At 35.9% G+C, this 13,795-nt stretch overlaps 1 protein-coding gene across 1 annotated transcript; it reads right to left on the bottom strand.

Annotated features, from left to right (window-relative positions):
- Positions 1-10,655: 10,655 nt before the first annotated feature.
- LOC129944571 (signal recognition particle receptor subunit beta) lies at positions 10,656-11,901 on the bottom strand. Its single transcript, XM_056054102.1, has 4 exons — positions 11,663-11,901; positions 11,237-11,543; positions 11,047-11,172; positions 10,656-10,983 (listed from the first exon to the last, which is right to left on the bottom strand). The coding sequence occupies exons 1-4, from the start codon at positions 11,766-11,768 to the stop codon at positions 10,791-10,793; spliced, it is 732 nt and encodes a 243-aa protein (XP_055910077.1). The 5' UTR covers positions 11,769-11,901; the 3' UTR covers positions 10,656-10,790.
- Positions 11,902-13,795: the final 1,894 nt, after the last annotated feature.

Raw genomic sequence — 13,795 nt, forward strand, 5'->3', positions numbered from 1 at the left:
CGAAACACAGACACGCTTCAGCTTGTGTTTCAGCCATTATATTGTCTGAACCTGCCCAATGTTAAATAGGAATCAAACTTCTTCTTTTTCTTTTGTGATTTCCAAAATAACGGATAAAGCTTATATTTTATTATAAAATGAACTTGACCAGAGTCAAATTTAAATGAATGAATTCCATGACCATTAAAAGTGAGTTTAAACTTTATGTTCATATCAGACATGTTCTTTGGTAATCTAACTCTTTAAAATCAGATAAAATCCATTTTTTCTATTCCTCTTTTCATTGTAATGATGGATGAAGAACTAAAACAATTTTCATTGTTTTTATGATCCTCTAAGACGCAAATAAAATGAATGGCTATACTCGGGACAATACAATGTGCCCACCCAGGCACAAGATTTTTAAACTAAAAGTCTAATCGAACTTTATGAATTTTAAATGCTGTCCATCTACCAACTGGCATTAATCTAATCTGTTTAACCTCATTCCGAAATTACCTACAGCACACTACATGAGCTCTATAGACCCACCAAGACCTATAATAAAGGGCTCATCCACAAAGCATATGGAGGAGAGTCGCTATTTACATAGGTAAGGTATAAGGTATTCTTGTTCAGAAAAGTTCTAAATTCATAAATGACACAAATTCGATTAGAAGGAATTGAGTGTACATAGGTACATTTATGTTCGTTTGTCTGACTTTACAAAAGAGGTCCGTGGTCTCTTCTCCATAGTTCGTTGGATGGTCGCGTATCAAATTCAATTAAAATTCAGCACGTGGACCAAAATAAGATAGTTCAGCGCACACACAGCCTCCCTATGAAAAGATGTACGAATAATATCAGTTTCTTTTTTACTTGGTTCTCTATCGGTGGCGGCGCGGCACTGCGCGGCGACACAGATGATTGATACCGCCTTTGTGCTTGAAAGTATCAAAATTCAGGCCATAGTATTATTTTTTTGTTTATTAATACATGGCAATAATGTTGGTTCGTAATAGACGAAGATCTATAAACTTGGATCCACCATCAACGTTATGCTAGCGCCTTATGTTAAAAAACACAAAATCAAAAAACGAAAAAATAAAGAACTCAAAGTCAATGATGCTAATTGATTTGGGACTGTTGTTGTATTATGTCCATTAAAAAAAGGGGCAGATGTTTGATATGAAAGCTCTATCTTGTTCGTGGCGGCATCGTCAAAGTAGTTTTTCAACAGAAAACCCTTGCTAGGATTTCTAGGACATACGGTAAAATGAATTTCCAAGAAATGTTATACTGCTTTAATATTTTCCGCTAAAAGATGTTTTGGTGGATTTTGTTAAGAACAGTTATAAAAATGGATTAGTTAGGTACCTAATTTTATAAAACATGGCTTTCAATATGTACTCATAAGTATAGAATGTCTATTAACCTAATTAAGTTAATTTGTTTACAAGCCAGTTTGCCGTAAACTTCACCTTATCTGATAGTGTCATGGCTGCAACAGTTCTTCAGCGCATTAAATTAATTATTCTATATTTTTCCAAACACGTACTGTGGAAAGAGTCCTAGAAGATCTGAATATATTCTTAAATCTTTTGGTCGCTTTATTATTCTCAAGAGGTGTTCTATTCATAAGGACCAGCAGTAAGCCTTTCGTCGTAAGAACATCGAACTTGTCAAATTGTAGAAGTTAAGTAATGTCAATGATTCTCCTGAAACTAAAGGACGTTCGTATCCCTCCACCTTTTCAAAATCATCACCTCCTCCCACTTAAACAAGGCATACCACCCAACGCTTTTGTCACCAACTCTCATCCCACCTCCCACGATGTAATGGAGAAAAAGCTAGACAGCGCTCCTCTTTCCGGTGCACCTTCCCACCCTAGGAAACCTAACTCAATTGCTGTTTACCGATCCTAATCATTTCCTTACATATCAGCATGATGTTCTTAACATCAACTGACTCCTTACCCTATTTCTTCCTTCCAACCACCTCTTATCTTTATTGGGCTGGATCTAAGGTGTTAAACGACCCGTGCCGATGATCAGCCTGGCTGTGAGCCCAATTCAGTCTCTAACGGAGTATCCGGATACCTGGATTAACTAGCCTTATCTGTTTAATGCGGTCTCTGTGAGACCAAGTATGAATGTAAATAAAAAAGAAAAATGATGAGACCGGTATCTCTTCAAGACCGGGCGGCAGTTTGGCGCCAAAGCCTGTTGCCGTATCTCCTACGGCCAACACAGAGAAGGGAGTAGTGGCAATCTGTGGACCCTCTTCTGCTGTTGGCATCAACGAGAGTAAGAAGGTAGTGATAACTAATTCCAGTAGTGGCAGTGTTGTGAAGAATGGCCCTACCTCTACTATTGAGAGCACATCCACAAATGGAAAGGAGAAACTCTTGAAAAGACTCTATAAACAAAAGCTGCAAGCTGCTAGCATCCTGAAAGCCTCTGGTGAATCATTGGAGGCTGGAAGGACACTTCAGCAAACCACTCGCGTTGAATGAGCAAAGAGTGTTCTTGCTGCAGCAAGTACCGGGAAAGACACCAAACGCCAAAACGCACTTGTGTGCACAAACCTCAACCAGCCAGTTTCATAACGTCACGAAGGGCAAAATCGTGGTTGCGGTCATTGACAGGAGCAATGATGATGGCACAATATCGGCTGATCGTTGGCAGCTGGTCAACGTAAAGCTTTCAGGTGGCTTTTCAAACATTTTGAGAGAGCTTCCAGGGCCATCATCTAAGATAGGCGATGGAAGACGAGTCAATCCATTTTTACACAGATGGTTCAAAAACAAAAAAAGGAAGTGTGTACTCTGAACGACTGAAATTAAGTCTCTCATTCCGCCTTCCCAATCGTTGTAGCGTGTTCCAGGTGGAACTTTTGGAGACAAAGGGAGTCTTGTCCTGGCTTAAAGAAAACGTGATATCGACATCTGATATTCGTATTTTCTCAGATAGCCAGGCCGCTATCAAATCTCTGGACTCTTTCTCTACAAACTCTATAACAGTCCATAGCTGTCGATCATCTCTAATGAAGATGGCAAATCAGTTTAATAATTATCTTTGCTGCGGTGCTCGGCCCGCCCATAGAGACATTCCAGTTAACTGTAAGGCAGATGAACTCGCCAGGAACGGTACAGAGCAGCCCATCCTACCACGTTTAGTAAACTGGCTTATTGTGTCCTATTACATCATGGACAGCCACTTTAACCTAACCTAACCTATCCTAAAGCCTTTCGTAGCAAGAGTTACACAGGTGATCATCTTACCGAACATTCGAACAAATCTTAACATCGTTTTTGAGAGAAAGTAAGATTATTGCACTTGATATTTCAAGGGCATTTGATAAAGTCTAGCATCTTGCTTTTTTAACGAAAATGTTTGATTTCAGTATTGACGGTTTAATACAAGTTGTTTTGGACGGATTTAATTCTGAAACTCACAACATAAATGCTCATGTGCCCCATTGCTCCATTTTGTCTCAAACAATCTTCCCTTCTGCAACTTCTAACACAATTAGTTTTTTCGCCCTCTTAGCTATTCATATTCTTTTGCAGACTTACATCTCTTCTTTGGGTTTGGAACCGCAACAACAAAATATGATAATCTAATTAAATTCCGACATATCCAACATTGTAGAATAGGGAATAAGAAACCGCCTGGAATTTACCTTTTGTTAACGTTATTTAACGGACTTTTTTCTAGTGAATTAGCCATATGCATTCCTTCCCGTAAACAGTTTGACCATAATCACGCTTCTAGAAACGCCTATCAGTTTACTATTAAGCTCAACGAATTATCGTGATAGACACTGCTTAAGTGTTTCATATGCACTTCGGTTGACGTCTTTCATCAATCTGATGTAGAAATGATTTGCATAAAAGTTAGAACTGAGACAGGACTGCTATAAATTATCGCCACATATCTCAAACCTCCAAGCTCTCCTAACAACTTTTATGAAAACTTAATGGAATGCATAGACAAAATGAACGATCAAATTGAGCCACAAGACGAGTTACTAGTCTTAGGACGTTTCAATCTTTCAAACTTGATCTGGACTAAACAGACGCACGAGAACTATCTATCTCCTATTAACATGTCTACTACCAACGAATTCTTGACAATTGACGGTCTTTTCTCATGTTGACTAAGCCAATTAAATGGGATTGCCAAGAACTTCAACAAAATATTGGACCTTATATTCTTCTAGAACACACTCAATGCTGATATTGCTGTAAATTCAGCCAATACCCTACTTGTCGAAGAAGACCGACATTACCCAGCATTAGACCTATCTTTTAATTTAAATGTATGGAATGTTTCTAATTGCTCCAAAGAAAATCTAGAATTTAACTTTAAAAAATGCTGTTTGAGAACTGTGACATTAATTCTATGTGGTATAAATTCTTCTGTGTTCTCTTTAAGTTTTTTATGAGACCTCTAGGGTTTGACTCTTGCTAAAAAAAACTTAAAAAGTAAAAGAAACAAGGCCTGGATTAAATATAATAAAACAAGAGCTGATAATGACTTGGTAATATACAATGAGCTAAGAAATATGTTTATTGTTTATTCAGATATTCTTTATAATCACTTTATTTTAAATACTGAAACAGACATAAAAAATAACCCAAAAAACTTTTGGAGCTATGTTGATAGTAAGAGAAATACTGACGGGTATACAAACTGCATGTCTTTCAACAACGAACTTAGACATGACTGAAAAAATTTCAAATATATTTCTAATTTTTTGAAAGATACTTTAGAAGTGCGAACTCCTGAGTCATTGGCCCTCTCACAAAATGTCCCTCATTTGAAATCGTTCGCAAAGCTTCAGAACTTGACGTTTGTTATAGCCCTGGTCCAGATGGTGTACCTTCTTATATTTTGAAAAAATGAGCATTCTCTTTATCCTATCCTCTTCATATTCTTTTTAATGAATCGCTCAAATCGAAATTTGGAAGAGTTCGTACATAACACCGATACATAGAAAGGGCAGTAAAAATGAAATACAAAATAATCGTCGCATTGCAACACTGTACATCATCCCTAAGTTATTTGAGCCCATTATTTGTAAAGTCATATCGTTTAATTGTTAGTCCATAATTTGTGACAGTCAACATGGTTTTGTTCAAAATAAGTCAACAGTTACTAACCTCTTTCATTTCAGTTCTTTTTGTTTAGATTCGTTTGAAAAACGGAAACAAGTTGACTATTTTAAGGCCTTTTATTTATTGTAAGGCCTTTGATTAATTGTGCCATAAGACATTAACTTCCAATCTTAAATCCCAAGGCTCTAACGATAAATTTGTTAGTTGGGTTACGTCGTACTTATATAATAGATCATACAGCGTAGTTTTTAGGAAAGACCGGTCATCATATTTTTATACCAACTCTTGAGTACCACAAGGTAGCCACTTAGAACCTTTACTGTTTATTTTGTACGTTAACGACTTACCTTCTATTATAAAACACTCATCTGTTTTAATTTACGCAGATGACATTAAAATTTTCAAACTTATTGACTCACTTGACGTCTGTTTACTCCAACAAGATGATCTAAATAGTTTTCGGGAATGGTGGTTCATAAATAAGCTTTTACTAAACATAGACAAATGTAAATTAATGTGTTTTACACGCAAACAAAATGTTTTGACTTTCATTTATCAATTAGACTCTCCTTATTTTAATAAACTCTCTACTTTCTCTGACCTAGGTATTATTCTTGAAATTATAAATTAACTTTTACAAATCATTATAACTATAATATTAAAAAAGCAAATAAGACACTCGGATATATAAAACGGTTTTCACGTGATTTTCGCGACCCTTATATTCTTAAACTTCTTTATATAACATTTATAAGACCAATATTGGAATATGGCTGCATAATATGGGATCCCTTTTATTCAGTCCATATAAACAGAATAGAAGGAGTACAAAGAAGATTCGTGCGAGGTCCAATAGGCTCGAACTTCCATCGTACAATCATAGGCTCTCGCTCATAAATCTTCCATCGTTTTCTAAACACAGAAAGTACATTCAGCTTTGCTTTATTATAAAATTAATCAATGGGTCAGACGTATCACCATCAATTTTGGAACAATAAAACTTTATTTATAGTTGTTCAAGTATTAGAAGACAAGTTCCTGTACGTCCTATATCAAGCAAATCGAACTATGGTAAAAACAGTCCCTAAGTTTAAAAATAAATGTAATGTTTAACGAATTCAAAAAGTAAATAAAATGGCCCTACTGTGAAGTACAGAGATTCGTTCTTTAGACGAACTACGCGAATGTGGAATACTTAAAAATGCTCCATCTTTCCCTTAATTTGCAATGTTCAAGAATAAAAAAATCAGTGTACACCTTTCCAACACCTCCTACTTTCCTAATGTTTTAACTGTGTCTTGCCCTTATGCAAGATACCTTCGCCTTACATCAAATAACTTAGAATATCAAACAACACAACATTCAACAAACTGAAACTATATACTTCGCCTTTTCTTGAAAGAATCATTCATAACAACAATAAAATAAAGGCGAAGCTTTTTTGCATTCCTTATACATCCATTCCTCATAAAAAATATAATGTATATGGATGCATGTCACACTTTGACTTTGTGGACTAAAGTGGACATTGGTGGGAGGGTAAATGTACCTTTACCCATCTAGAATGATGTTGACATCATAATAATCCAATCTAGTAATTTTATTCCGTTTCCCGCGATTCTACAATTTCTTTTGTCGTATAGTGAAGTCGACATCGTTGTCATTGTTGTCGCCGTCTGTCGACTTGACTTGTCGTCCAAAGATGGGAGTAATATGCTTTGGCAAGCGTTATAAAAACAACAACACAAAAAATACCCACTCAAGACTCAACTTACGCATTCCTAATACGTACGCTTGCGCGACGCCATTCCGTGGGAAGAACTCTATATTTTACATCAGCAAGGTATAAACGCTCTTTATCTTAATCATATAGTTTAGTTCATATTTTGTTATTATGGAATTTCTACTTTTTGTTTTGATTCTTTTTTCAGTAATAATTTTAGTTGAATAATAATTTATAACGTGTACCTACATATGTTTATATTTTAAGTAAAACGAATATGTTTGGACATTAAGTAAGTAAAGGTATTAATAATTGTTAATTGAAATTATTGCCGGTTTGTCGGTGAAGTGAAGATACCAGGGGCCTGATTATAAGGTTCGCGGCGAATCGTTTTCAATTCGACCTTTCAAATTCGACCAGTGATTTGACACTTTTGGTTTGACAGCTTTCCACACATTTTGTTTTGTTTTGATTGAATTTGTGAAAGTTGCGGTGATTCATTTTATAGGGTTAAAATAACAAAACAGCCTGCACGACAACACTTCCGACAACAGATTCAGGCTCATAGATTTTGCTGCGGAGCGAAACGTCATGGTAGCCAGTAAGCGTTTTCCGCACCGCAACATCCACAAAGGAACTTGGAGTCCTCCAGATCAATCTACCGTCAACCAGATTGACCATATTGCGATCGACATCAAACACGCTTCCACCATCATGGACCACTACCTCGTTGTAGCCAAGGTAGCACTTAAGGTTTTCAGACCCAAGGCAAAACAAGGAGATGCTGGGAGAACGTACAACGTCGAACGGCTGCAATCGCAAGAGATCGCCAAATCCTTTTCCGACCGAGTTACAAGTAACCTCTCTCGAAGTTCGCTGCTTCTAACACCGGAACCGCTGTCAACGCTGAAGATATGAAAGGACCACTTCTGCAGACTGTATAAAGCCGATGACGAACCGATTTCCGCTGTCAGGGAGGATGATGATCCATTCTACATAGACGACGAAAGCCAACAATCCCGTCCTCCCGACTTAGACGCGACTTAGACGAAGTAAAGATTGCCATATCTAAGTTGAAGTCTAATAAAGCCGCTGGAGCGGTAGGCTTGAATGCCGATCTCTTTAAAGCAGCTGGAGATAAGTTGGTTAGAAGCATGCACCAACTTATCTGTAAAATATGGTCGGAAGAAAGCTTGCCCGATGAATGGAACCTCAGTTTTGTTTTGCCCGATCCTGAAAAAGGGAGACCCTTTAAACTGCACCAACTATAGAAGAACCAGTCTACTTAACATCGCCTATAAAATCTTCTCTGCCGTAGTATGTGAACGTCTAAAACCCACCGTCAACATCCTGATAGGTCCTTATCAGTGTGCTTTTAGACCAGGAAAGTCCACAGTCGATCAAATATTCACATCACGGCTGATCCTGGAAAAAACCCAAGAACACCAAATCGACACCCACCATCTTCTCATCGATTTCAAGGCTGCATATGACAGCATCTACAGGGACGAGCTGCCAAACTCGTCCATTTGTGCAAGATGACCATGAAGAATTCACGCTTCTCCATAAAGGTTGGAAACAACTTAACAGAACCTTTCGATGTCAAAAAAGGTTTTAGACAAGGTGATGCGCTGTCATGTGATTTTTTTAACATCGTGCTTGAAAGAATAGTGCCGAGCTCACACGTCAACACTAGAGGCACTTCCTTTCAAAAGTTTGTCCAATTACTAGCATATGCTGATGACATTGACATAATCGGAAGAACTCAGTGTGATGTAAATGGGGCTTTTGTGAGTATTGAGGCAGAGGCCGCAAAAATGGATTTAACGGTTAATGAGGGCAAAACAAAGTACATACTGTCGTCAAGAAAGGACCTACAACACCGAAGTCTTGGTGAAAACGTCACCATCGACAGACATAACTTTGAGGTAGTCAAGGACTTCGTCTACCTAGGCTCCACTGTAAACGCAGTAAACAACACCAGCGCTGAGATCAAACGCAGAATAACTCTTGCTAAACGCTGTTTCTTTGGGCTAAGAAAGCAATTGAGTGAAAAAGTCCTCTCTGGAAGGACCAAAGTGTCGCTTTATAAGACCCTTCTCATCCCCGTCCGGCTATACGGTGCAGAAGCGGAAAAAGCGGATGAAAGCACCTTGGGTCGGGTCGAGAGAAAAGTTTTTCGTGTGATCTACGGTCCCGTATGCATCGAAGGGAGTGGAGGAGAAGAAGGAACGACGAGCTGTAAGGGCCGTACAGCGACGTAGACTTAGCCACAAGGATAAAAGTGAAAAGACTAAGATAGCTGCTCCGGCCTGAAAATTCTTCGAATCCACACCAAGAGGACAGCGCAGTAGAAGAAGACCGTGGATCAGATGGAGCGCTCAAGTGGAAAGTGACCTCACCCAACTTGGAGCTCGAAACTGGAGACAACTAGCTAGGGACCGAGCTAGATGGAGAAGTTTGTTGAGTGAGGCCCTAGTTCACACTAGACTATAACGCCACCTTACGTAAGTATGTAAAAGAACAAAATGTATGCATACTTTTTTCCAGCTTTGAATATTTTTTCAAAGGGGGTTCTAGGCTATTAAAAACTTTTGAAATATCATCCCACAGCTCATGCTCCCGTTGCAATGCCCTTATTTTACTTCATAAGCTCGACGAGAGCCAAAAATTGGTATCGATTTGTTTGCTTGTTTTTGTCCTTCCTTAAATGAATTTTAAAATGTTATATTTTATTATGGATTGTGGATAAATTATAAGAAAATAAAAAAAAACTCACATTTGTATATAATTACAATCAAGAAAGAATCCACGAAATCAAACAGTGAATAATAATAAACACTGGACAGGTTCAGACAACATAAGGGACTTGAAAGTAAGGCAAGATTCTTGCATCTGATTGGCCAGCTGTCAAAAAATTGCCTTACAATTAAGGCAACTTTATTGGAAAGTTGACTGGAAAGTTAGTCAAGAAAAACCTCCCTAACTATCAAGTCACGTCAACTTATGTCAAAATGACAATTAATCATGTTTTTTTATTCAACTGAAAGCTGAACAATATTGCTCTATGATTTATTTATTTTCTGCACACCTTCATTAAATACTTTCTGTAAAAAGCTTCCTTGTAAATTTGGAAAAGAAATAAGTAATATTTCTTTACAATACAAAATGTAGCTTGCATAAGAAGTGTTCTGTAGACAATAATGATTTTGGTAGTTTTTGTACTATGAACTTGAAATAAAGGTTTGTGAAGTAAATTTCTTAATTTAAATTTATGACACTTAAAGAACTAACTAGTTGCATTGGTCAAAATGTACGTTCAAAGAATGAAGTTGACTGCAAATGAAGTTCCTTATGTTGTCTGAACTTGCCAACTCTTTCGCCTATGAATCCTCCAAAAAAAAGCATTTTCAAATTCGCCTTCGAATTTGTTAATCGGTCGAATTCAAAAATGGCAAACTAACTAGCACAACGATTCGCCACGAATCCCATAATCAGGCCCTCTATAACCTTTTATTTTCAAACGTAACGTCCATAACCTCTCTGTTGAGACGACTTTAAACTGTCTTTTAGGTGTTTTAAATATTGAAATATAAAAAACTGCATACTCTGAGGCGATCCAATCGAAAATTAGGTAGCTTATCAAAGACGTGCGTATGTATGCATTTTTGTTATTTTAATAATGTACCAACAAAAATAAAGAGAAATCCCTGCCGCAGAACAGGTTTTAATTTTTTCTTGATTAAAAACCATTGGCCTACATTTCTTGTCCTAAATGAAACCCATTCTTTTGGGCTAGTCTGGTACATTTTAACAAATACAAAAATCAAATGAACTTTTTTTTCTATTTTTTTTTAATGGTAAAAATAAAATTGAAGATATCAAAAAATAGTCTTTTCATAATGAAAAAAATAAGCAGAAAATTTAGGCATTACAAAATTGAGAAGGAGAACGAAACAAATATTTTCACATCATTCGATCAATCCAATCGGATAGATTTTCGAGTTCATTGTTCTTTCCAGAGCCCTCGTAGAATTGGATGTTCTGATTGAGATGAGAGAATTCGAAATCCTTGCCGTCTTTGCCCAAGTAAACAACCTTATTCTCGGAATCGTCAACAGATTGTAGCTTGCTTGTACGAGTTTTTCTTACTGTGTTCCTGTAATGAAATTTAAATTTACAATAACTCGTGATTATTCTTGAGATGATTGCTCAAACTTACATTTCCTTCTCTAACAGAGTTTTGATAACCTGAATGCTCTTGGCCATTTCTTCATCTTGTTTGTTGCAGAAAATCAAAACTGAACAAGGATTTATAGCAGAATCTGATAACAAAGTGTACAAATAACTGGAACAAAATAATATATTTTAAAAATAAAACCACTTTAAATTGATTCTGTAAGACAACTCACTCTGCAACATCTCTAACATCCTTTTGTATGTTCACTGAGTCTACGACAAAGATGACTCCCTTTGCTGTGTTTTTGTATTGATCAAAGAACTTATCTCTAACTCGCTCATGACCTGGGATATCAATGAGACGAGTTGAAAGTCTTCCAGCATGGTAAGTACCAACATTCTCAGCAATCGAGGTGAAAGTTTCTGGAACTTTTGAATAAAGGAGTTGACTGAATACAACACTTTTGCCGGAATCACAAAGCCCGGTAAGAATGAATGTGCTTCTGGTTGATGATCGTTTCTTGTAAATGAAGTAGATGACTTTTTAACACCCAAAAAGAAGAAAGTAAAACATTTTTAAATCGAGTCAAATGGACTTGGGGAAAATATTTTTATAATTTGATTTTATTTAAAAAGGAAAATTTATTTTGTTTTCTCACCTAGAACAACCAATCCAACAATTAATGCCACGAGAATTTGTGAAAAATCAACAGGAGTTGATTCTGTAGAATTTTGCTCATCTGGTTTTACATTTATTCTATCCATTTTTATTTATAAATAATTATTTTTGTTGGAGGAAAACAATACAAATAATTTTGTTCTGCCAACACCAACAGCCAACAAAACAAGAAAAAATGACAAGAACTAGAAATAATAACGAGGACAACAGACAACTGCACAAAAATGTGTGTGTGTCACAGTGACACGCAAGTTGATTTTTTGAAGTTTCAAAGAGTGATGCCAAGTTTTCATTTAAATTAAATTTGTGTAAGGGAATGTTTATAACTTTTCTTGACGATGGAACATTGCACGATTTTGAATCAACTTGTTTTGAGGTGTTATAATTTTATTCTCTATCCAATTGGAATAAGTTAAAAAGAGATGATAAAGCAAATGATTCCCACGTTAAATTACAAACGTGATTTGAGAATTAAACAAAATACAATCTTTTTATTTTATTGTTTTCTTGGTATGTTTTCATATCGAAATTTTGATTTTTTTTAATCACACACGGACTTTGTTTACAAAACCTATGGTACTATCATCGTACGTTTTACGGTGGCGGACCCCGTGAGCTATTGCAGTTTTTTCTACTTACCTTTTGCATACAAAACTTTCAACTACGGTGAATGTAACAAAAACAGTTCTATGATAATACTATAGATTTTGGGCCTTACCAATAATCAAAATTAAAGCTCACTAATTAATATTTAACTGGGTTTTAAATATTTTGCCATACCAATAAACATTTTAATAGTTAGGTTAAGGTCTAACGCCCAGTTAAATTTTTTTGTAGGGAGACTGAATTATAAACGGACAGTTAAATTAAACTACATGGTTTTCACTGTCATTTTGACAGCACACGCAACAAATACTTTTCAGGTTAAAAGAGTTGAGATTTGTTGATGGCAATATTTTATAAAAAAGTAAGTCGAATAATACTTGTTTTAATATATAATTGTGATTTTGTTCTAATAAATATTCATCACTTTAGAAATGGCTAAAAAACAAAATGTAGAACGGAGCAGATCGTCAAATTGGCAACGATGGCAATGAAGGGGCTACTGGTCCAAGCAGCTAGACCACTTGCACATGTTATAGATTCAAAGCTAAATGATGGCAAGTTATTAAAAGCCACAGCTATAGCCTGGCAAAATATTGCTGCAACGTTTCAGGCAAGTGGCTTTGAACCGACGCCGAAACAAGTAAGGGATGGAGCCGCTACAAGGAGGAGACGCAGACCAATTTAAGTAAATTTAATCGATCTCAGAGGGAGACCGGTGGGGGAAAACTTCCTGAGGAACCTTCTGAGATCGATTATGAAATTGTTGAAGTTTGTTAAAGATGCTGCAGAATTTGATTGCCATGCAATATGGATTGATGATTATGATGACAAGTAGAATATTTTCTCTATATGATTTGCAATTGTTTTTAAAATATTTATTTTGTATTCCAAAGAAAACATACCATCCCCATCAAATCCACCAGAACCTGAATTTTATGGATAATTTATCTGCCAATGGACGAGAATTGTGCGTTTTAATGAATTTAGCTTCATTTCCTTCACTGGAATTTGATTGGTAGATAGATTGTCTGTAAAATCTAACTAAATCATAAGTTTTAAAACATGAACCAACGTATGTGCAGTTTTAAAAAGTCACTTATAAATAATTGTTACTCATAAATTTGTTTTGTTCTCATTTTTTTTTTCAAAAATTTGAAAACATTTACTATTTCGAACTCTCAATAATTTGAATTTAAACTTTACATAATTTAATTTTAACCAAATATTTTTGTTTATTTTTTATGTTTGCAAAATTCACTTATGTCAATTCAATACTTTGTTTTTGACAGAGAATGTAGTAGATATTGTAATAGGAGGCTAATTAGAAAAGATGTGTTTATTTTGGTAATTAGTATACACGCAAATTAACTCGCTGTTAAAATTCAACTCAACGATACCTAAACGCGTGTTTAGCGATTTATTATTGACCCTTTATATAGAAAGCTACGAAGGAAATACAAACAGTTTGTTAAAACTAAATCCAAATTATTTAAAAATAAATATGCTT

The sequence above is a fragment of the Eupeodes corollae genome, chromosome 2 (genome assembly GCF_945859685.1).
Source record: "Eupeodes corollae chromosome 2, idEupCoro1.1, whole genome shotgun sequence".
Lineage (NCBI taxonomy): Eukaryota > Metazoa > Arthropoda > Insecta > Diptera > Syrphidae > Eupeodes > Eupeodes corollae.

What these genes read in the sequence shown, in the direction of transcription:
- LOC129944571 (XM_056054102.1), bottom strand. Translation starts at nt 11,768, where the DNA reads ATGGATAGAATAAATGTAAAACCAGATGAGCAAAATTCTACAGAATCA. An exon ending in TGTTGGATTGGTTGTTCTAG is followed by an intron (nt 11,544 to 11,662) that starts GTGAGAAAACAA and finishes GGTGTTAAAAAG; the next exon opens with TCATCTACTTCATTTACAAG. An exon ending in ACTCTGTTAGAGAAGGAAAT is followed by an intron (nt 10,984 to 11,046) that starts GTAAGTTTGAGC and finishes ATTTCATTACAG; the next exon opens with GAACACAGTAAGAAAAACTC.